Source organism: Cervus canadensis, chromosome X (assembly GCF_019320065.1).
Source record: "Cervus canadensis isolate Bull #8, Minnesota chromosome X, ASM1932006v1, whole genome shotgun sequence".
In the NCBI taxonomy this organism is placed as follows: Eukaryota; Metazoa; Chordata; class Mammalia; order Artiodactyla; family Cervidae; genus Cervus; species Cervus canadensis.
Genome location: NC_057419.1, coordinates 24,854,908 through 24,878,467, shown reverse-complemented (window position 1 = coordinate 24,878,467; position 23,560 = coordinate 24,854,908). Strand labels below are relative to the sequence as shown.

Sequence of the window (23,560 nt, the reverse complement as noted above, 5' to 3'; positions counted from 1 at the left end):
GAAATAAACTTAATGAGGATCTAGAGTACTAGAAAAGGGTTTCCATCCACTGTTGATGGGTATCATACATGACTTCAAAACTTCTGACTCTGTATTCCAGGTGTTCTGCAATAAGGATGCCTTGTTTTTTATTATTGGGGGAAAAAAAGAAATAGCACCACTCAGTAACCTATTTTTAATTGGTAGAAACTGAACAATTCAATATGCTACAACCTGCTAGGCATTCTGATGCCCCTCTCTCCCATCCCACCCACTATCCCCCAACCCCCACCAAAGAGGAGCTCAGGTCAAGGACTGAGGTCAAGGTTATAGAAATTGCATTAACCTCTGCAGGTTTACTTGAATCCAGAATCTTCACAAACATCCAACAGTATGATACTTAGATGAAAAGCAAAATGCAATGAATTCTCTAGTTGTATCTGCCAAAGGACTCATTCCTTGGGAAGGTTAAGGATAAAGAACCACAATAAGACAAAAGGAATTACTCTGTACTGTCCCATGAGCCCACCACAGGCTGATGCTTTTTCCACATGAAGGAAAAGAGGGCAGGGTGAGAAGCGTCAAAACAAAGCACCCCTGTGACTTAAACCAAGAGCAAAATGAAAAAAAATGGAAAATCCACAGTTGACCACAGTGTGGTTTCACAAGAAAATTACACTAGAATTCCTTCCATAAACCAAGGAGTGCCAAAATGGACTGGAAGAATTCCTTCAATCTACACAGAGTTGATCTCCAATGACATTTGGAACTAGGCCCCCCAACACCTTCCAGCGCACAGTCAGAATAAGGGCTACAAACTAGGTTCAGAGCCCACACTGGGCAGCAGATATGTCTTATTCTGGCCTATGCAGACATTTTTAAGTTAACTGGCGTCTGAAAACCAGGTGATTTCATCTATTCCCACTGTTGGGGGTAGAAAAGTGGCCTCCCAAAATATGTGGCCACATTCTAACCCTCAGAACTTGGGAGTGCAACCTGATCTGGAAAAGGGTTTTTGCAGATGTAGTAGTTAATTTAAAGATGCCGAGATGGATGATCTTTGAGTATCCAGGGAGCTCCTAATTCCAGTAAGTCCTTATCAGAGACTGAAGCCTGGAAGACACAGGGAGGAGGAGCAGGAGCAGGTGAACTCTGGGAGAGACTGGCAATGTGATGGCCACCAGCCAAGAATATGCAGAGCACCAGAAGTTGGAAGAGGCCAGTGAGGACTCACCCCTAGACCCCTTAGGGGCGCGTGGCCCTGCTGATGCTCTGCTTTCAGACTCTAGCCTCCAAACTTGGGAGAGAATAGGCTTCTTTAGCTTGAAGTTACCAGTTTGTAGTACTTTGTTACAACAGCCCTGGCCAACTAATACACCCACCAAAATACAGATTTTACCTTTGCTTAAAAAAACAAAAGCAAATGCAGTAGCAAAGATGGCAGCGAAGGAGTGATTTCTTTCATCTTCTCCATTTCCAAACACAGAGCAATTAGGGTAGGACTGCCAAACCTCACGGACAACATTTAGAACAAAACTGAACGACAGGCTGTGTGTGTGCCTAGATAGCACACCGTGAGTAGGGAGAGACAAGCAATCCCCGCCCAAAAACCTGTAAGATACCAATAAGTGTGAGAGGAGCAAGTGGGCACAGCAAAGGGACTGCAAACCCCTCATAAAAATACCAACAGGAGTTCACCCCAAAGGGAGGGGCCCCCTGCTTTCAGAAGGTGCCGCCTGGCAGGCCATGGGGCCCAGGGTCGGGTCAGGGAGTGTGGGGGTAGCCGAGCCCTGGGCTCAGCCAAATGACCTGAGGTCCCTTCGGGAAGGGGCCTTGGCTCCCACATCAGGAAGGGACCCCTGGAGCGGCGTCCACACCGCCCCACCCGAGCACAAGCACTGGCCGATGCGAGAGGCGACCTCCTAGCCCATGTAAGGCTCCCTCATTCCCAGCAAAACTGTGTGTTTGGGAAACTCATTTGACAAAAAAATATTCTAGCTGGCTTTACTATTCTGAAAGTGGCTTCAGGAAGTTAAAAGAGGAAAGCTTGAATTTTATCCCCCAGAACCATGGTTTTAAGACTGAATTTGGCCCCTGGAAAAAAAAATTCAATTTCAAACTTGATGCAAACATGTGATCCTGTTCTTTTGGGGTCTGAGAAGCCGGGGGTGGGGGGGTCAGGCCACCGTGGAAGTGACCGAGCTGTGGGGTGGTGAAGACAAGTGCGCCCGGCAGTACTTGAACTGTGACTAGGAAAGCCACTATGCAATTATTCAATCCCTCCTTGGCCAGAACAGATGTTTTCTGTTTTGAAAGTGTATAAAACAAATCATCACTCCCTGTAAACGGCCTCAGGCCCAAATTCAGTTGGCACATTCCACAACTGAACCCAAACCCCCCATGATGGTGGAGGGGGCCACGCCGGCAGGGCCACCCCGCGGGTCACTGGCCAGGCTGTGTGCTGAACAAGAGTCCCGGGGCTGAGTTGGAGCAAACTCTATCCCCTGGGTAGGAAAAGGGGGTGTCTTTGTCTGGTACACACAAAGCCTTTGACTGCTAGCCAAGCCCAGCGTGGCGACCATCCTAGCAGAAAGGCAGAGGGGGCTAACCTCCAGCCAGGTTGCAAATTGAAGAAAACACATTACAAAAGAGATCCAATTTAGTGTTCTTGTATTTCTATACTGTGGGCTTATTTCCCAATTCAGTAAAAATACCCTAGGTCTGAATGACCTGACAGTCGCCGCCGCCTAGATCCTGTGGCCATCAAGTGTGCTGGCCTTGCCAGGGACACAGGGATCAGGCCATTTTGTCCACTGTTCACCTCATGTCATATTCACCTTCCTCCAGACCTGGGGGCTCCCTTGTCAGCCAAGCTGCTCCCAGCCCTTGGAGAAGACTCCAGAAAGCAGAGCTGGAGCTGAAACACCTACCTAGGATCTCTTTTCCAGAGCCAAGTTCTTAGAATGAAAACTGGAAGTCAAAGAAATGAGTTCCAATAGCCTTAACAAGGTGGCCTCCTTGGTCCTCTTGATCTCAAGTGCTCAATAAATGTTTTGTGGGTCAAATGAAAAATTCATTTGGCTAAATTAATCATCCTATTTTTGTATCTTGTTGGAACACCCAGACCGGTAGTTTCCATAATCCTAGCTGTGCATTATAACCACCAGGGGAATTATAAAACTTCTGATGCCACATCCTACACCGATTATAGAAAACTTTGAGGGTGGGACCCAGGCATCACACTTTTAAAGCTCCCTGGGAAATTCCAATGTGCAGCCATATTTGACAACCACTGATCTAAATCACTAGATACAAAAAAGAAAACCAAACTCCCCACTATCTCCAAACTAACCACACTCAAGTCACCAAAAGGTTCTATCAGATAGAAATAAATCCTCAACAATAACAGGGGGCCTGAAAAAAGTCCAAACTCCCTGCTAGCTATAGCCATAGGTTATAGCTACAGCCAATGCTCTGTAATTAATTATCCAATTTCAACCTCTATGCTTGTCTAGTAAGGAACATATAACATGACCAAACAAAATGTACTTGCTGTAACAGAGTTACTCAACTTGGGTTGAAAATATGATGTGAATGATTACCCAAACTTGGGAATACAAGACAGCAATGTCATAAATGCCTACAAATCAGAAAATGCAAAAATAGATTCAATGATAAAAGAAATATAAGCACACCAGACTCAAGTCGACATGGTAATCCAAACTAGGCTAATAAAAATGTTGTTTGGCACAAGTTCTTAGAAAACTCTGCCCAAGCAAGAATGATGTGTAACTAGCGAAGCACTCAGATAGAGCCTTCCACAGTGCTCAGCAACACAGCGACCTGTCCCAGGGCAAAATGTGTCCTTTGTCCAACGGGCAACTCAATGTCCTCATTTCCAGACCACTGCCCACTTTGTATGTGTTTATTCAACAAGAACTTAAGAGGAATCAACTTGGAGGTCTGGTCCAAATTAAATACACCACTATCAAAAGAAGGCCAGGGAAGAGTAGGTTTCATCTCCCTGCCTCATTTTGTCCCAAAGACCCATTTATAGGCCTCTCTCGGGAGAATGAACCTCACTACTCTTACCCTGGCCGAATCCCAAATCTGTATATCCAGCTGGAACCTTCTTCCCGCCCGAATGCTCACCACACTGTCCTGATCTGGAATCAAAACCCAGCTCAGACTTCCCTACTCCTTCCCACCAATGGTTAATAACCCTGCCACTTAAGATTGCCTGAACCAACCCCCCAGCTTCTCCCCCGAGTCCCCCACCAGAGCCTCTCTGCACCACTCAAACTCACTGGTCAGGACAGCCCTCACTTACACATCTCATTTCTTCAAATGTTAAAAAAGGAGACGACCCTTCACAGGGTCCCTATAAGGACCCTGCACCGATGTTCGATCCCTCAAAATCAGGCACTGCCATTTAATCATTGATCCATAAGGTGGGCAGGCCTGTGGACATAAGTTAAGTACATCAGCCATGTACTTACATCAGCCAAGCTTACTAGCCCAAATAGAAGAGAGAGTCCTGCCAACGAAATCTTACGACACTTGGTGCCCTGGCAAAAAGGCAGGGAAATATGCTCTGGTTAGAGTTCCACTTCTTCAGCTTTAAGAGGCTAAGATACGGTAACCTCCTTAACTAAGTGAATTCCATTAGAGAGGCTGGCCTCAGAAAATAAGCAATTCTCACACGTTTAGGAAAACTCTGGACTCTACCCCGTGACCGTGACTTGCACCTTTAAGTCTTTTCTGACTTCAAATACTTCAACTAAGAAAATTCTGGACGTCAAGTGTGAGGGCTTTAAGCTGCACAACACCCAGTCTCTGCCTCTGCGGGGCCACCACCCTGCCACAACCCCACTAGTCCCCTCTGCATAATTAGGCTGCATTCCTTTCTGCTCGCCCACATTTAAGCAGCACCTGGTTTATAAAAATTAGGACCTCCCCGCCCCCCAACTTTATTGTCTCCTAGATCTCTCCCACAAAGCTCGAGTAATTTAAGCTTCAAGAGGTTTGTTAATTATTTCCATGGTTGCACCATGCCCAAGAGGTGAGGCCCCAAACCCAGCCTCCTTCCTTTCCACCTCCCACTCCCCAGACTCTGAAATTTCCAGAGCTCCCTTCCCTCCCTGATACCTGGTATCAGGCGCCCTTTGATCAACCTCCTCCACACACATCCAGGTCAGAGAGCCCACCCCTACTCCCACCTCCTCTTTTCAGACATCTGCACTCTCTCTGCGGGAGGATGGCCCTGAAGCTGTTGGCAGATCTGTTTGCAGCTCCCCACAAGAGGAAGCATAAAGGCAGGTATCCTTTTCAAACCCGAGACTCTGATGTGTCAGGGAACCTAAGAGCCAGGCTTGGGCTGTGCAGTTGACCAGCTTTCTGGTCTTCTTGACAGACCCCTAAAAGAGGGAGCAAAGGAAAAGGGACTCCAAATACGGTTGGAAATCAGTCAAGTATCTGCTTTAAAAGTATCCTCATCTTCACAGTGGTGTGTTCGCAGGACCATATGCTTTGGTCACAACTCAAAACTGGACACTAAAGTTTACTCTATGTAAAATATACCATGTTAAAAAAAAAATCTTCCAGAGTTACCAACCCCACTGGCATAACCACTCTGAGAACAACAAAATAGCATGAGCATTCCTCATGGGCCCCGTTCCACCCCAGCTGACAGCCTAAGGGGTCAAGAACAACATCCTTTGAACACACACTGAATATGCTAGATTTAAAAAAAAAAGAATATTGTGAGGCAGAAGCAACAAGGCCACATTACTGAAATTAAATGATAAACAGATGTCTTCATAAGTTTATCGAAAACACACTTAAAGTTATATTTTTCAAAAATTTAATTTTAACAATGGGTCTGTGTATCAGAAGACATCTCAGACATTCAAAAACCTAATTCATTTCCAGGGATTAAAGTGAAGGTCAAGCAGGTGCTTCCTCGGTCTGTCTTAGGTTCAACAACTTGGTCATATAGTCCCCCTTTGTAACAGCTGCAGGATGATTAATCTCATCACACAAAACCCACGCCAACAGGAATGTTCAAAGCAGCATGACTCACAGTCAAAAAGTGAAAACACCCAACAGCCCATCAAGTTATAAATGAATAAGCAAAGTGTGATACTATCTACACCGTGGACAATTATTTTGCCACAGAAGGAATGCAATATTGACATAAGCTACAACACATGCTAAGCGGAAGAGGCCAGGCACAAAGGACCACACATTGTATGATTCCATTTATATGAAATGGCCAGAAAAAGCAAACCCCTAGAGACAAAAAGCAAATTCGTGGCTGCCAGGCCCTGGCATATAGGGATCTAGAAGGAATGAATGGAGTGATGGCAAAGGGGCATAGGGTTTCTTCCTGGAGTGACGAGAATGTTCTAAAATTGTGGTTATGGTCGCACAACTTGGAATATAATAAAAAACCACTGAACTTTAATTAAGCAATTGTATGAGTCATATCTCTCAGTAAAGTGGTCCAAAAACATTCAAACAAACAAACAGCAATTTTATACTCTCAGTTACTGGGGGGTAATCAAGGCAGCAAACTTCCAGAAGCCAGTTTCTACCCTTCAATCAACCGTAAGACAGGCCCCAGAGACTTCCCTGGCAGTCCACTGGTTAAGACTTCAATCTTCCACTACAGGGGGTGCCGGATCAATCCCTGGTCAGGGAATTAAGATCCTGCAAGCCACTCAGTCAAAGGAAAAGAAAAAGAAAAAAAACAGGCAAGTTCAAAGGGGTCGCAAGGGGTGGTCTTCTGTACCCATCCCCACCAATCCCCAACCTCATCATTTAGCATGTGTTTGAAGGGCTGCCTCATGTAGATGCTGTCTGAGTCCTTGGAGATGGTTTCCTGCCACTAACACGTGTCTGCAGCCCACGTTAGTGCCTTGGGTTTGATCACAGCATTGAAGTTCAGTTATGAATACTGTACTGTATGTTTGAAAGCTGCTGGGAGAGTGGACCTGAAAAGTTCTCATCACAAGGGAAGTAATCTGTAATTATGTGTGCTTATGGATGTTAAGCAGATATTGGGCAATCATTTTGCAATATTTCCACTTATTGAATCATTACCTGAAATGTTCTGTCAATTACAATTGCCTCAATAAAAAAATAAATAAATCCCAGCATCAGGGTGGGGCTGCAGAATTCTGAAAGGGACAATGACATCAACACTTTGGGCATATTTTCAGAGCACAGTTTCTGATATACACAGAGAAGAAAAACTACATCAGGAAAAAATTACTCATGACAGTAAGCAAAGGACCTATTGAAGTTGAACTGACAGCCATACAACACAGAAATAACACCCTAGCTCTTTTCATGCAAACGTATGTTAAGGAAAACCATATGGGACTGTTTACAGTCCCAGCCACAATGACTATTTCTTAAAACTCACACTGTGGTGCACTCAGGATACTGTCAACGCGTTGCTAATTGCTTCACCACCCGGCCTCCCCTTTCCCACCACAGGAGCAGTGAAAAGGGCATCTCCCACAGCCGTGTGGGCCCCCAGCACCTACTGGGGAGGTGGCAGGAACCTGGCTCTACTTTAAAATAACAGCAACTCAGAAACAATCTCCTTAAGAAGCTAGAGGAGGATTTAAAAAAAGAGTAATCTATGAGACACAACTGTCATCCCTCTACACTCTGGAACCAGAACACTAATAGTAATACCAGAGCGTAGCTCTTCTTCCTGGCACGGCCGTTTCCCTGAAGACTAGGAGACTTCTCAAAGCACAGCCAACACCCACAAGCCTCAGTGGGCAAAGGGAGGGGGACCTCCCGCCCCAGAGGTGGCACGTGGCTCCGACTCTCCCGTCCTCACATCCTGACTGAGCCCACGTGGGAGGCTAAAACCAAGACTTATAAAATGAAGCAGAGAAAAGGGAGATTAGGCCAAAGCCTGGCTTTCCTTGGGTGGTGGGGGAGCTGACACTTTTTGTTCGTGGCCACGAGGTGCTGAACATCAAGCCGCTTGCCCTCTCCTGGGAGCCGCTGGAGAAACGCTATGGCCCTGGCTTTCAGGGGAGAAGGCAGGCAACCGGCCCGGAGGTGTGGAGGAGACTAAGGGAAGATCATCAGCTCAGAGGACACGGGCACAATAAACCCTCTCGGAGGGCCAGGCTCACCCTGACAGACAGGAAGGGGAAGTTCAAGGGAGCTAAAGCAGGCCCAGCAGCACCCCCAAAAGGACAAGCAGGTGGCAAGAGGGGAAGGACAGGGTCTGAGTTTAGAGGACAGAAGACCTGAGGCACCTGGCCCAGGAGGACAGAGCAGCTCCTACGATACTTTAGTTCAACACTGCTGTCCACCGCGGGGCATGGAGGGGTTCAGCCACCGCCTGCCACCTCCCCCTCACCTCCCAGAGCGGCAGGAGGGCACATGACAGGCTGACCCAAGGAGGCATGGCCTTCGGCTCCACTCAGAAGGAGAACAAGATTTCTTTCCCAAAGTAGAAAAGCTAGGACTTTTTTTTTAAGTCCAGGAAGGATGAAGTAAGTTTTCCAATCACTTAAACAATATGAATATCCAGCTTTCTTCCCACTAACTTTAGGTGGGCAGGCTCTCTCTCAGCTCAGACCTATTATGAAAAACATGTATGTTGCTATAAAAAAAAAATGCTACGGTTTCTGCCAGAGTTTCTATGCTAGGCTGCAAATCAACCATGAAATACGATTTCCGGAGATAAAGCAGTTTGGACTTTGTGAACTCGGATGTCAAAAATCACATTCATGTCAGAAATGCCCCGAGGCAGCCTGGGCACCCTCCCTTGCTCTGGCTTTGGCTAGGCCACACTCAGCCAAGTCGACACCCAAGTCTGCCCGCCTCAGAAGGGCCCAGGAGGTGCCTGCAAAGCGAGTGCGGCTGGAGAATGGCACAACAACAAAGAGGGCACGGGGAGGGGCACGTGCTACGACAGATGGCGAGGCACCTGGGACCTGTACGTGCACATTTTCCAGACGCCTCTGAAGCTGGCTTAGATGTCTAAAGGCAGCGGTGGGCAGGCTTGCTCTGTGAAGGGCCACACAGAAATGACGACAGGCTCTGCAGGCTGAGTTGGGTCCTGAAACAAACATCTGTATGCGACTGATTTACTGCCCTTTAAAACGGCAGAGGGAACTCCCTGGTAGTCCAGTGGTTAGGACTAGGCACTTTCATTGCCAAAGGCCTGGGTTCAATCCCTGGTTTGGGAACTAAGATCCCACAAGCCTTTGCAGCGTTGCTGGAAATTAAAAAAAGTAAAAAGGCAAAAATCATTCTGAGTTGGAGTTTGGTACAAAAAGATGCCAGAAGGGCAGGATTTGGTCCAAGGGCCTTAGTTTGCTGACCCCAAGTCTGAGATTTTTTCCAACTCTAAATTCTTAAACAACAAGCACGGGGATGCTCAGCTGTAATTCAACAAGCTGAATTTCCAGAAATGACATTCTAGAATTAGAGACTGGAATAATCTGAGGGACATTTTCTACATTTAACTTAGCAACTTACTAAATATGGAAAAAAATAACAGCTAATAACCTGCATAACTAAGAACCCTGCATTTTAAGGAAAACATAAAAGTTACATTAGTAACTAGTAGGAATAGCCTCACACTAGAGAGTTAAGAGTATTTGAAAGTACCAGCCTTCATTTTAAAGTCTCAAATCACGAAGCTATGCTCCCACTTCAAGAACTTAGAAAAAGCAAAAAATAAACCCAAAGCAACCATGTTGATGTATGGCAGAAAACCAACACAATATTGTGATTATCCTTCAGTTAAAAATAAATTAAAAAAACCCAAAGCAAGCAGAGGAAGGGAACAGGATAACAGCAGAAATCGATGAAACTGAAAGCAAAAAACTATAGAGAAATCAGTGAAGCAAAAAACTGCTTCTTTGAAAAGGTCAATAAAATTGACAAACTCTAACAAGACTGATGGAAAAAAAAAAACAGATTACCAGTATTAGGAACCAAAGAACTATCATTCCAAATGCTGCAAACACCAGAAGGATAATAAGGGAACCCTACAAACAACTATAAACACATAAATTTGACAATTTAAGGAAATGAACTAATTCCTCAAAAAACACAAACCACAACCAATATGAAACAGGTAATATGAACAGCCCTATAACTTAAGGAAATTGAACTTGAAATTTTTAAATTCCAAATAAAAGAAATCTTGAGGCCCAGATAGTTTCACTAGAGAATTCTACTACACATTTAAAGAATTAAACAGCAATTCTACATAATCTCTTACTGAAAATAAAAAAGGAGAAAACACTTCCAAATTCATTTTATGAAGCCATTATCCTAACAGCAAAACAAGACAAAGTTAGCCCCAAAAGAGAAACCTACAGACCAGACCAATACCCCTCGTGAATAGAAACACAAAAATCTTTAACAAATTCTTTAATTCCTTAATTAATTTAGCAATATAGGAAAATTATTATGTACCATGACCAAATGTGGTTTACTCCAGGTATACAAGTTCAATACTTTTTTAAAAAATCAATTTGATGTACCATATTAATAAACTAAGGAAGACAATAAAAACACATGGTATTAACTGATGAAGAAAAGTATTTGATATACTTCAACACCCATTCAAAATAAAAGCTCCCAGAAAATAAGAACAGAGGGGCATGTCCACAACTTGATAAGGAGTAATCTACAAAAAACCTACAACCGGCATCGTAGTTAACGTTAATGGACAGAATGCTATCAGTAAGGAGGCAAGAATGTCAGCTCTCACTGCTGCCATTCAACAAAGTACTGAAAGTGCAGCCAGCTCAATAAGGCCAAGGCATCGAGATGGACTCACGGTGACAGAGCTATTAAGTTAAGTGGTAAAGCTGGGATCCAAAGTCAAGCAACTGGGCTCCAAAGACCCAGTGCTTTTAATCTCAGCCCAGTGTTGTCTCCTTTAGTTATATATGGGGCGAGAATAAGCCATTTGCCTGACATAACAACACATCAACATTGGTTATCTACTTGTCATAAGATCAGAGATCTGGGTTTTTCCCCATTTTCCCTACACCTTGTAGGTAGTCTAAAATGAGCACACAACTTAAAAACGAAAACACCTAAAAAGACAAATGTATAAACCATTACTTGAACAGCTTTGGCAGTTTCTTCAAGGAAAGCCATATCCTCTATGCAAAGAAAAAAAAATATGCATGCAAACTCTATTAATAATTTAACATTCGCAAAATGCTTTCTTTTTAAATGACCTATCATATTCCAAACAGAAAAATTGATGTTAAGCTCTTTTTCTCTCCAACCTAGACAGACCCCATTTAGGAACATCAAACACTTGGACTGACAGGCCCACGCCTCTTCCTACAACGCCAGAACTAACTGGGCCACTTAGCTATAGCATTAAACAGTTCAAAAAGTCAGTGTTAAACCCCTACTGTTTTCCCAAGTGTGATCCACAGCACTGGGTCTAAGAAAAGGGGTCCCATTAGTCCGTCACAGGATGTAATGCACAGCATGGTGACTATGCATTGGTGACTAGAGTTAACACCATACCGCATATTTGCAAGTTACCAAGAAGAGATGTTAAAGTTCTCACCAGAGGAAAAAATAATTTTCAAATTATGTATGGTGCCAGATGTTAACTAGACTCACTGCAGTGATCATTTTGCAATACATACACATATTGGATTATGACGCTGTACACTGCAACGAATACAATGCTATGTGTCAACACACCTCAATAAAAAAAGAGAAAGGGCCCCATGTTGAACCCAGTTTGAGATCTCTTTTAATATTTTCTAGAAATTCAGAATGCCCATTATCCTATCAGTACTGCTTGACCACTGTGGTCTGCATTTGGTGTTAAATGTAAACAGTAGCCTAGAAACTGCTCAGGAGTCTCACAGGGGAAATTTCCATTCCAGGGGAAAAGAGAGTCATGCAACAGAAACCCATGGAAGTGTTATCTTAAAAATCAAAATGGCTTCTTAAACTTCTGCTTTAGTAACTTAGAGTGGTCCTTTAAGCAGACCAACCTTCAAATCACATGCCAACCCTTTATTTTCTGCCTATTCTTTTGCCAGCAAAACTTTCCTTATCTTTCAGTAAGTGAAATTCACACCTCTTTATAACTGATCTTCTTTACCCACTGGCAGAATTTCAAAGTGCTCAGCGCTAAGTATTGCAATTAGTGTGAAGTGTTTTATGTATCGCTTGACACTCTTCCAAATATTTTATTGGCCATCCCACCCAACAACACAATGTGTGGGATTCTGGTATCATTGGCGCCTTTATGCAAAGGGTGAAATTAAGGTACATGGGAAACTACCCAGAGGGTCAAGTCAGCTCAGGATCTCAGAATATGCTACTGGATCTTACCAGCTCCTTTTGACTCTGCAACTTAGTGCATAAATATCTTTCATCACAAGTACAGCCACTAGTTCAGGGGCTCTTTCCAGAACACAAGCTACATCGTCAGTTTAACGAAATGCAAGCCCACCACAACTTAGGGCTGCCGAGTTGTCTTTCTCCTGGGGTCTGGAAAAGTGCCTAACTGTAAGGGTTTAAAAGAGCATTTGTGCAATGGTTTACATACTTGGTTTGCAGAATTCAATTGAGGAGGTTTCCCGACTTTTCAAAAGAACTGAGCCTGTAATTAAACTACCATGAAATGGTGGTTGGAGCCACAGCGCACACCAGCAGGTTTAGGTTACAACTGCAGTGAAATGGTGGATTAAAACACCCAGAATATGCGTGACTCCAAAAACTAAACTCAATAATAGCTTTCTTGAACACGTTTCTAAACAGATGCTCAACCACAATCCAGTAACTTTCAAACTAATCCCTACCTGCCAAGGGTTACTATAACCACGGTGGTCTCAATTCAAATTACAAAGTCCATAATTCCAAATCTTTCCATGGTCCCAAGTTCAACACCAAAAGCTCTAACTTTTCAAAGTTTTCAGAGACCACAGCACTTCAGGCTACCTCCCAAGAAGGTAGGGAAGGCCTTCAAAGAAAACCATCTGCATTATACAATTAAGAGGATACAAAGAGGGACTTCCCTGGCAGGCCAATGCTTAAGACCCTGCACTTCCATTGCAGGGGGTGGGGGTTCGATCCCCAGTCAGGAAACTAAGATCCCACGTGCTGCATAGGTTAGCCAAAAAAACAAACAAACATAAAAACAAATAGAAGACAAAGAAGATTCCAAAGTGGTAACTCCTCCACGGCAAAATGAAACCAGCTTTCCCCCACAAAAATAAAACAAAAAACCCACAAGACAAACCATCTACCAGTTGGTTATCAAACTGTAAAACACTTTTTAAGAAACCACCACCTGCAGAGCTTCAGATTACTTGGGAAAAAAAAAACCTCTTGTTAGCTGGGGTGGGGATTATTCTTAATACCTGGATTATGGAGTCAATTTCTTCAACAGCTATCATCCTTTCCAAAGCATCTAAAACAACTAGAGAACTACCAAGTAAGAACTAGATGAGGATTTTTTTATATAAAGCAAAAGTATTAGCAATTTTACCATATGCTACCTCTGGAGGCATAAAGATATGGGTATAGTTTCAGAACTGTACTTGAAAAAACCATTAAGGTTTACACAATTTTTACATGGCAAGCTCACAAGATGAATTCCGAGCAATGTGCAATTATTCAGCCTGGGGTCAAATAGAGCACCATCAGAGCTCTTAAGAGTCTTGCAGAGTTGGGAGTGAAGAGCATGCCAAACGTAGGCTGACTCCGAGGAGAGACCTCCCCAGGCAGACTAGAAAACATTTTCAAAGACAATTAAGGTATGAGAGAATACCTACGTAACACAGAAAATACCTTCCCTGGGGCTGTTAGAAAATTAATTCTAAGTCCAGGTGCTATGTGGAAGCACAAGGAGTGTGAGACTCAAGTGTGTGCTGGGTGAGGATACAGAATGGGTAGAAATGGACCTTCAGGGACCCTGCAAGTGCTGATAAGGAGTTTCAAGTCATTCTGTAGCGTGATGAGGAGTCAAAGGAGGGCTTTGAAATGGGAAAAGGGACAGGGATCTGTCGACTGAGCCCTTCCCCAACAAGGGAGACAAGTTGAGAGATTGTGGCCAAGAACAGTAGCCAGGGAAGAGGTGAGCAAGGAATTTGAGAGGGTAGCAGGTACAATCCACAGGACTTAAAGACGTGGATGGGCACGGTTTCTGGTACAAGGGGTTTTTTGTTTTTAGTGAGGATCCTCTTACTGTGTGATGGTTCTCATACTTAATCAGCATCAGAATTGCTGGGAGGAAAGCTGGTTAAAAATGTAAATTTCCAGGTACTACCCAGCCCTCAAAGACTGTGATTCATGTCAGTCTAGCGTGGGGCCTGTGAATGCCTTTTCCCCACTCAGCAGCCGCCCCAAGTTTCATTATTAAAGCAGGGGTGTGGGTGTGGGTGGTGTCATGGTGGTGGATAAAGTGTAATGGGACAAAGATAATGATAATGCTGAAGGGGTAGGGAGAAAGCTTTTTCTACTCTTGAACAAAAGAACAAAAAAGCCAGATGCAATCAAAACTGGTTTAAGTTTTATGCTTATAGTTATAGCTACTGAAAATACACAAAGATGATATGTTTCCACCAGAAAGCAGCTCAGTAAACACACGCAAGAGCAGGAGCTTGGTGGAGGTCAATGGTTCAGGAACTCAGGGAGGGAGGGTCACCTGAAGCCACAGGCTTTGCTGGGTACCAAGTGCTAACCGACCTCAGTGCAAACCTCAGGGGAAGGTAAGGCCCATCCTCCACCCCGCCGGCCCCATGGAGACTTCCAAAAAGAACCAGGGAAATTTTGCTAATGATTTGCCACCCAGATCACAACTTGGTTAGAACTTACACTGGGGATTCTCTACCTCAGCACCACAGATATGACGGCTTGGCAATGCTGTGCACTGTAGTATGTTTAGCAGCATCCTTGGCCTACTAGATGCTGATAGCGCCTCGCCAAACTGAGGAAACATAGTGATAAATGGGTGGAGGGGAAAGGAGGGGACACGGCCATGAGAAGCACTGCCTTAACTCAGAGGCTTCACAGCTGTGGAATGAACAAAAAGGCCTTGGAATCAGAGAGACAGGGCTCTGAATCACAGATACCCCACTTAGGAGAAAAAACTTCAATGTGCTTATGTATTCACCTTTAAAATGGGGATAAGGAAACCCACCAGATAGGGCTGTTGTGAGGATTACGTAAAATAATATCTTCTGAGCTTAGGGCAGTGCCTAGCCCAGGAGACAATTAGTTAACATTGGCTTTCATGTTTTCAAAAAGATGTTTTGAAGCAGCAGGGATATTTGCTTACAGCTTTGGCTTTGGTGGAAGCAAAGCGCAGTGAAGTCGCTCAGTTGTGTCTGACTCTTTGTGACCCCATGGACTGTAGCCCACCAGGCTCCTCCATCCATGGGATTTTCCAGGCAAGAGTACTGGCGGGGGTTGCCATTTCCTTCTCCAGAGGATCTCCCCGATCCAGGGATCGAACCCAGGTCTCCCTCATTGTAGGCAGACACTTTACAGTCTGAGCTACCAGGGAAGTCCTAACCTCCTCCCAAAAGGAACAATACAGAGAAATGACAGTCCCGGTCCTCTCTCTAGCTCCTAGGATCTATGGGTTGATGGACTCCCAAAGGGCCACTGGACACAAATCAGGGGCTCTGTGAACACAGATGAGAAAAATATACATCCTTATTTTCACTAACTGAAACGTAACATTTTATTCATTGCTGCTTATAAAACCGCACATTACCAACTACCTGGCCATTGTCACAACAGAAGCACCGTTTTTCCTTATCAAACAACAGCTGAAATACCAATTTTCATGGCTTTACTTCAAAATTATGGAAATTATGAGGCCCAAAGCTAGACTATATTTTAATGCGTTACTAAAGAAGCATATATTACTATTTACTATGCCACATATTAGAGGATTTATTTTGAAGATGTTCTTTTTTTAAAAAAATGGGTTATTTTACACATTTAAAATTCTTATGCTGAGAAGCGTTCCACAGGCTTTCCCAATGAGGGTTAAAGGCAATACAATTTAAGAACCTCTATCCTACACCTTTTTTGGCTAAGCCCTTAATTCCCAAGGAGACTTATGTTGTTTTTGTGTTTGTTTTTGGCAGTGGCACCCTCTTGCAGGATCTCAGGCCCCAACCAGGGATTGAACCTAAGCCATGGCAGTGAAAGCCCAGAATCCTTACCACGAAGCCATCAGCGAACATCCATGTTCTTAATTTATTAAATAAGATTTTTGTTATGAAACTAATTTGTTCATTTGAATGACACAAGTCACTTTGTTTCCCTACCTAAACTATAGATCAGTGGTCCAAAAGCCGGACCCAATAGCATTGGCCACATTTCCCCACTCAGGACCCATTCTCCACATTCTAAAGGTAAATGTGTGCCTGGTTTTCCTCTAGTGGACTTGAACTAGCTTTCCACCTTTTACATAACACCAATCAGGTATTGTATTTAACCAGTACTTCTCAAACATCTGTAAGAATCAACAGGTCTGTATCCCAGATCATGAAGGTCAGCTTTCAAAGATACTCCCAGCTCAGGGACGAAATGGACACGAAAAAGACTGCTACCTTTCCAGGGCAGGCGGAGGTTATGTGTACCTCACTCTCCTCTATCTATAAAGCACACTTGCTGGCTGCCTGATGTAAACGAACCACATGTCCTCCACCTGCCCAGAGATGCTTAAGCTATACCAATGTGGGACATGTTTATTCTTGTTAGCCTCAGGCTGAGAAATCACAAAGTGTTTTCCTGGCTCAAGGGTCTTCAAAGTCGAATACTTCACTTACAAGATCAAAGACGAGATTTTTTTTTTTCCAGCAGAAACTAAAATTTCCTGAGTTACCTCATCAACCAGAACTAAACAGGCACCACCAGGCCCAACCTATAATTGGCTGCAATGGCCCAGTACCTGCTGGGTACTAGACTAGCTGGCTTGCACTGGTAACTAAGTTATACAAAATCACAACACAGTAAAATAACTAAGTGGTTCAAGTTTAATTCCATTAAAATCACATCATGGAACTGGAGCATTAGGAAGGATTACTGACAAACGGGAAAAAGAACATGATTCCAGGCTCCACAGGCATTTGACTCACCCTTGAGTCACATTCAATACTCACATGCCAAGAGTAATATCTTTTGACTCATTATCAATTAAAATAAATGTTTTTGGAGACCTCACAGGTGGTAGACTTCTCACCAAGTGCCCCTTAATGAGAACCAAAAACTTTGATCCTAGTTTAGCCAGATCCCTTTATTTTACAAGGGTGGACACCTAAGGACAGCAAGGGTGACATGCCTCCCCCCAAAATCAAGTGATGGGGGAATACAGTAAGAATCAGGGCTCTCATTCTCCCAAAACAGTTCTGCAGGGACTCAAGATCTAACACAGATGCATACTCAACATGTCCCCTTAGTATCTCTTTCTTCACCTTGCCATCAAAACTTTTTCATCTTGAAGATTAACAATCTGGGAATTAAGAGTAACTGGCTGGGAATTCTCAATCTTTTTTTTTTTTTTAACTTTCTCTGCACACAACTAAATTATTTAGATGCTACTTCCACACCTCACCAACTTCGAACCTGCCAGATTCTCCTGCTCCCTTCCAAACTGCAGGTCCAGAGTTCTCTCTCCCTCTCTAGCCAGTGACTGCCCCAAATGTACAAGTTCTCTCGATTTTCCCCTGGCTTCTACAAAGGAACACAGAAGGCCATTGGGAACGACCTGAATTAAGCTGAAAAGTGTTTAAGGCTTCAAGCAAAGACACTCAGATTGAGGGAAGTGCCAAAATCTTCCAGCCTCATCGTTACCCTCCTGAGAGCCTAGAAAACCCACGCTCAATGCTAACAGGTGAGTGTTCACACATGCTTGTCACCAAAAACTCAACTTAGCAGCTAAGTGACCTTGAACCACTATTTCTTCCTCAAGCCTCACTCTCCTCACCTCTCAGTTGTGTATACTAGAAGCTTCACTAAGCCCTACAGCTAGCAGGCTAATTACTCAACAAAACCTTTTTAGCTATCTGCAATCACCATTTCATCTCCTGATTCTCCGCAGCCATCTCCAGCCTCACATCAGAAAGGAGCGAACTAAGAAATGCTTTTTTCTCCTTGTCACTTCCCCACCACCCAAATAAACTGATACTACTTAACTACCTTGCAGTGTTTCACGGAAACTCCATTCAAAGTCCGGGGCGGGGGAGCCCTACGAAGTGTGCACGGTCCTCCATTGTTCCAAGGCTCAGAAAGGTCGAGAAAGTCACAAGCAGAGCCAGTCAAGACACGACGCAAACGTAGGTCTTCCTTCTGTCCCTAAAGTCTTATTTTCCCCCTCTCATCTTATGCCTTTGGAAAACATTTACATGGGGGGAGAAAATGCTAAGTGAGTACTCAGAAGTTTAAAAAAAAAAAAAGCGGGGGGTGGGGAGAGAAAGTGTGAAAGTAATGTTTTCAACAGTAACAGAAAAGGTGGCTCTAACCAATAGGGAGGAAGACAGTGAAAAAGCAAGACCTGGGTGAGACGCTCCAAGTGGGACGGACGGGAAGCGCAGATCCAAGTCTGCGGCACTCACAGGTTTAAAAGCCACCAGAAAAAAGACCAGCAGCCCTACCCCTACCCCTCCCCCCCCCACCCCGTCTTAGAAGCACCAGAAAAAAGCGTGCAGAATACCCTTCGTCTCCACGATTCCTGCAGTCGGTCCGGACTTTCCCAGCCCTCTGTTCTGGCCGGCTCGCGGTCTTCGAAGCCTCCCTGACCCCGAGACTTAGTTCCCGCGCTCGGACCTCACCCCCCCCCCCCAATAATAATATAATCATCGTTTCCTTTTCCCCTGCCCCGTTCCTTTCCGGGGGAATCTGTCTCCTACGCAGTTGTCTGAGAATTCTGCGAGCGCGGCGCGGTACTGCCCCAGGCCGGCTCCCACGAGGGGAGCCCCCGCCCCCGGGGAATTTACGCGCCTCGGGGAACTGGGAAGGGGGAACGGTCCCACCGGCCGGCCCCCGCGCACGCCCCCCGCCCCCGGGGGGGACGCGGCCCCCCGGGAGTCTTCCTCCCGCGCGGGGGACGCCAGGGGACCCCGACGGGGACGGCTGATCCCGCGTGGGACGCGGGTGGACGACCCAGGCCCCGGAGGGCGGCTCGGTCCGGGTCGAGGAGGGAGCCGGCGCGGCCCCTCCGGGCCCCGCGCCCTCGCCGGGACCGAGCCCGGCGGGAGGAGGAGCGCGGCCTCCGCGCGGGCGCCGGTGCACGCGGCAGCCGGGGAGACGCCCGCGCCGGAGCCGGGGCCGCGCGGCCGTCCGCATTGTTCGGCCCGCGGCGCGCGCCCCGCCCGGCCTCGCCGGCCCCAGCCCGCTCGGCGGCGGGAGCGACAGGGCAGGTGGCGGGCGCGCGCCCTCACCTTTGGCGCCGAGCATGAAGTCGAGGGTGCTGTGCCGTGCTGCTGCCATAGTGAGGCGAAGCCCTGGGCCATGCCTGGGGGAGACGGCCGGGGAGACTGGGGGGGCCGCGCGGCGTGTCAGGCTGCGGCCGGCGGGGAGTGCGCCGCGCCGGGGAGGCCGAGGGTAGGAGGTGGGAGGGGCCGCCGGGAGCCACCCGGGGCGCCGGGGGCGGGGCCGGGCCCGCCTCTGGGAGGGAAGAGGAGAGGACGCCCGCAGCCCCGGACTCGGAGCGCCGGGTGTGAGGCCGCGCGAAGGCAATGGTGGAAACGTGGGCGCCGTGCTCCCCGGCGTGCGTCACCAATGGCCGCGCCCCGCGCCGAGGATCGGGCGGGCGCTCCCGCCGTCCGTTAGGTCACCTTAGGTTTAAACCGCGCAGCACGACTTCCGGGGGGCCCACCCCCCGCACTTCCCCCAGACCGGCCCCCAAGCCCAGGCCCCTCTGATTTCCTGGCCAAGCCAAGAAAATGAAATGCTTGGATCCACCCTGGAGTCTAAAAGTACTGCCGCCTTTTTCTTAACTCTTCCAATGCTACAATTTAATCCATTAGAATTGTCATTGCCATTATCATCAGCCAGGGCCGCTCTGCGTTTCAGCACCGAATAGAAAGCTCTTGGGTATTACACGTTAGTTACCTACGTTTTTTGTGTGTGTGAAAAATGGGAACTGGGAAGAAGCAAGTGAGAGGCAAACGTGGTTAATGTTAATTTGAGAAATGACAGCTTCTAGAGTTGCTCGTCCATCACTGATGGCTCTGTTCATGGCAGTGAACCTTTCTCCTGCGGGCTTCTCTATGACTTGGGGCTTCTAGCTGGTATTCAACAAGATGTGCAAAGGGGAGGATAGCAGCATCTGGGCACTAAAACCTTCTTGATAACACTGTCCCTCGGCAAAGGCCTCCATCATCCCATCAGTCCTTTGTGCCTCTCCCTGCGTTCCCAAGTTCCTCAGAAATTGCCGAAATGGCTGGACAAAGTCTAGATCAGTGAACTCTACCTCCTTGTTACAAGCCCAGGGCGAACCTAGATATTAAACTTATCTCTTCTGCAGACACTCCTTATTGGCTGTTTTGCCGAGTCCTTCACCTTTCTTCAAGAACTGGGCCAATTTCTTCATCAGTGGCCTTCAATAGACCATCCTGTTAAGAACTGGATCTGCTTTCAGCCCCCACATTGATTTTCTCCTGCCCAGGCCACCTGTTTGTTGCCCTGAACAGTTTGCTTTCTTCTGCGGATCCCAGGGTCCTCAGTTTCAGTAGCTATTCTGCTGTCTTGGCCTTCAGTCTCTAATCTTCAGACTGCAGCTCCTGTTTGCTTCCTGGAATGTTCTCCAGTTCTGGCCATTCCTCTGGAGTTAGGGCCCTGGGAACCCAGTTGTCTTGTCTGCCATGTTGCAGGGGCAGCAGGGCTCTGACAGGCCTCCTCAGGCTTAGACGGGTCCTGTACTTGGTTTAACTTTCTGCTCTCACTGTCTTGAAATTGTTAATAAATCTTGAACGAGGGGCCCCTTGTTTTCATTTCGCACTGGGCCTGCAAATTATGGAGCCAGTCCTGCTTAGCAGCTTGTGTCTTGGCAGGACAGCTGACAGCGGCCAGAGCTAGTGCCCGGCCTTGCCTCTGCAGGTGCAAAACAGACAGAGAGGAAAATCAAGACGCTGTGCCATTAACTCATCAGACAGCCACAACAAAAGCGGAGTTTAACAGAAATGCTTCATACTGTTAGCATAGCATCAGAGATAAATGGGCCTTGAAATGGAGCCAGCATTGTTGGGGTAATTTTAAGCATGTTTACAATGCCTGTATCACCTACCAACGACAGGATCCTGGCAAAATTGTTAAAAGTAGGACATGGACAAGAATCAAAGTCTTGAGGCCTTTTTAAATACCTCCAACTGGGCTGTGAGTGCCTATCTGGATTCTGGAAGGTGTTCTCCTTGCCTGGGTTTTATAATCTAGGTCCCTCACTTCAAGGTCTGTTAGAGGACGAATAATCACTTTGTTTGTGGGAACTGTTTGTGTTAGAGTTGACTGGTGTCTTCTGTGAAACTATGGTCACATCAGAGAATTCAGCAACTTATCCTGCAACAAAAAAGCAGAAGAGGGATTTCCATGGTGGTCCAGTGGCTGGGGTGTGGAATCTAGTTCCCCAATGCACGGGACCTGGGTTCAGTCCCTGGTTGGGGAACTAGATCCCACATGCCATGACTAAAGATCCCACATACTGCAACAATCTGACCCAGTACAACCATTTTAAATAAATAAATTTTTAAAAAGCAGAAGAGACTTACCCAACTCCAGCCTGAATTTTTGAAGCAACATCCTCATCATCAACAAAATCTCGGCAATGGTGAAAATGTAGACATCATGGATTAATGTCCTCTTGACTGCCCTCATCTATTCTTGGCCCAAAGGAGGCCTGAGACAGAGAAAAGCAGCGCCTGGTATCTGACAAAAGCCGGCCAGGCACTCTCCTGTTGAACACAAACAATTCCCCAGAACTCCAACATCAGACAAGGCCACTCTGAGTTCAAGATGGGACTGAACAAAAACAGGACCACTCAGGAATCTTGTGAGAGCACAGAGCAGGAACTTGTCCAAACCACCAAAATCACCCAACATCCGGGGGTCCTGGCTCCTAGGAGTGGCTTTGGCTTCTTCACCACTCCCAGCCTTAGTCTGGTCTTCCCCCTTCTCTGTAAGGTTACTAAGATACCCCATCAGGACTCACCCCTGCTTCTTGACAGCACCCAGTCCAGAGCAACACCCAGCTTCCTTCAGCATTCCCCAGAGAACCCACTGCTACATGGGGTCCTTCCTGAGCCCGCCCTCTCTGATGCCCCGTGGATCCCCACGCTGCAGGGCTATTCCACTGCAGGTGTTGCCGCGGGGCGGGGCGGGGAGGGGGCGCAGTGGTGGTGGGTGGAAGAAGGTGACAATAAGATTAAGTTAGTACGTAGGGGGAAAAACTGCAGGTGACTCTCTTAGCAAAATGCTACTTACTGTGAGATACTTCTCTCATCCAAAACTCATGTTGCAGGGGTCCATCTGCTTATTGGCAGTCATGCCAACTTGCACGTCCGCAACAGTTTTTAAAAAACTCAGAAGAACCACACTATCCTGCACAGTTAACAGTAGCTACCTTCTGGGAAGAAGAAAATGGAAAACAGAAAAGAACTGTGTTAAAAAGAAGGCAGTGGTGGTGGCAGGGAAGTGGGGGTGCTAACTGGACACCTCCTGGGGCTGTAAGAACCCAGAGGCCACCTACTGGGCTTACAGTCCAAACCTTCCTTGTGAAGAGAGGTAGGGGACCAGCGGGGAGCGCTCCCCAGTAGCCCTTTGTTTTACTGTTTTGTTTTCTGCTTTTTCACCAGTTCACTTGGGACCCTTGGAGACATTCTGCCTCCCTCCCTCCTGTGTACAGCTGTGGTGAAATCACTTCCTTTCTTAAAAATAAAAAAGAAGAACTGGCCTTAGCTGTTAGGGTTACAGTGGCTGACAGAAATGTGGATCACTCCCCCACCATTTCTCAGATGAATGTGGGCCTCACCTAGCTAGTTAAACATGATTTAAATTTCTTTTTTTTGTTGTTGTTGTTGTTGTTGTTTTTTATTTAAATTTCTGATCAAAAAGAGTATATTATCCGAGAGGGGTCTGGAATCCTTGATACAATGATTCTCAACTTGGGCTGTACACTGGAATCACCTAGGGGACTTTAGAAGCTCTTGCTGCTCCCTGAGCCTGCAGCTCAGGCATTGGGTTATTAAAATAAATATATAAAAACCCAGGAGATTCTAATGTAAAGTGAAGTGTGACACTGCCAGATCCCAAAGCATTGTGAACCCCAATAGATAAAACCACAAGGATGGCTCTGATACAAGTAAATAAAGACATTCAAAAGCCAGAAAATAGCAAGTGTTGACAAGGATGTGGAGGAATTGCTGGTGGGAGTATAAAATGGCAGAGTCATTGTTGAAGACAGTTGGGCAATTTCTCAAAACACTACACATACAGTTACCATGCAACCCAGCAATTCCACTCTTGGTATATATACCCAAGAGAATGGAAAAACAGGTGTTCAAACAGAAACATGTACACGAATGTTTACAAT

The 23,560-nt window shown here is 46.1% G+C and overlaps 1 protein-coding gene and 1 long non-coding RNA gene across 2 annotated transcripts in view; both read right to left on the bottom strand.

Annotated features, from left to right (window-relative positions):
* SMS (spermine synthase) overlaps window positions 1-19,746 on the bottom strand; it is a 50,114-nt gene extending 30,368 nt beyond the window's left edge. Inside the window, exon 1 of the mRNA XM_043458877.1 lies at window positions 19,416-19,746. Within this exon, the coding sequence (XP_043314812.1) occupies window positions 19,416-19,464 (49 nt within the window). The 5' untranslated portion in view covers window positions 19,465-19,746. The remainder of the gene's footprint in view (window positions 1-19,415) is intronic.
* Window positions 19,747-20,058: 312 nt separating this feature from the next.
* Window positions 20,059-21,852, bottom strand: LOC122435895. The gene is made up of 3 exons (XR_006267726.1): window positions 21,741-21,852; window positions 21,339-21,531; window positions 20,059-21,069 (listed from the first exon to the last, which is right to left on the bottom strand). It is a non-coding gene; the product is annotated as an uncharacterized LOC122435895 (long non-coding RNA).
* Between the last annotated feature and the right edge of the window lie 1,708 nt (window positions 21,853-23,560).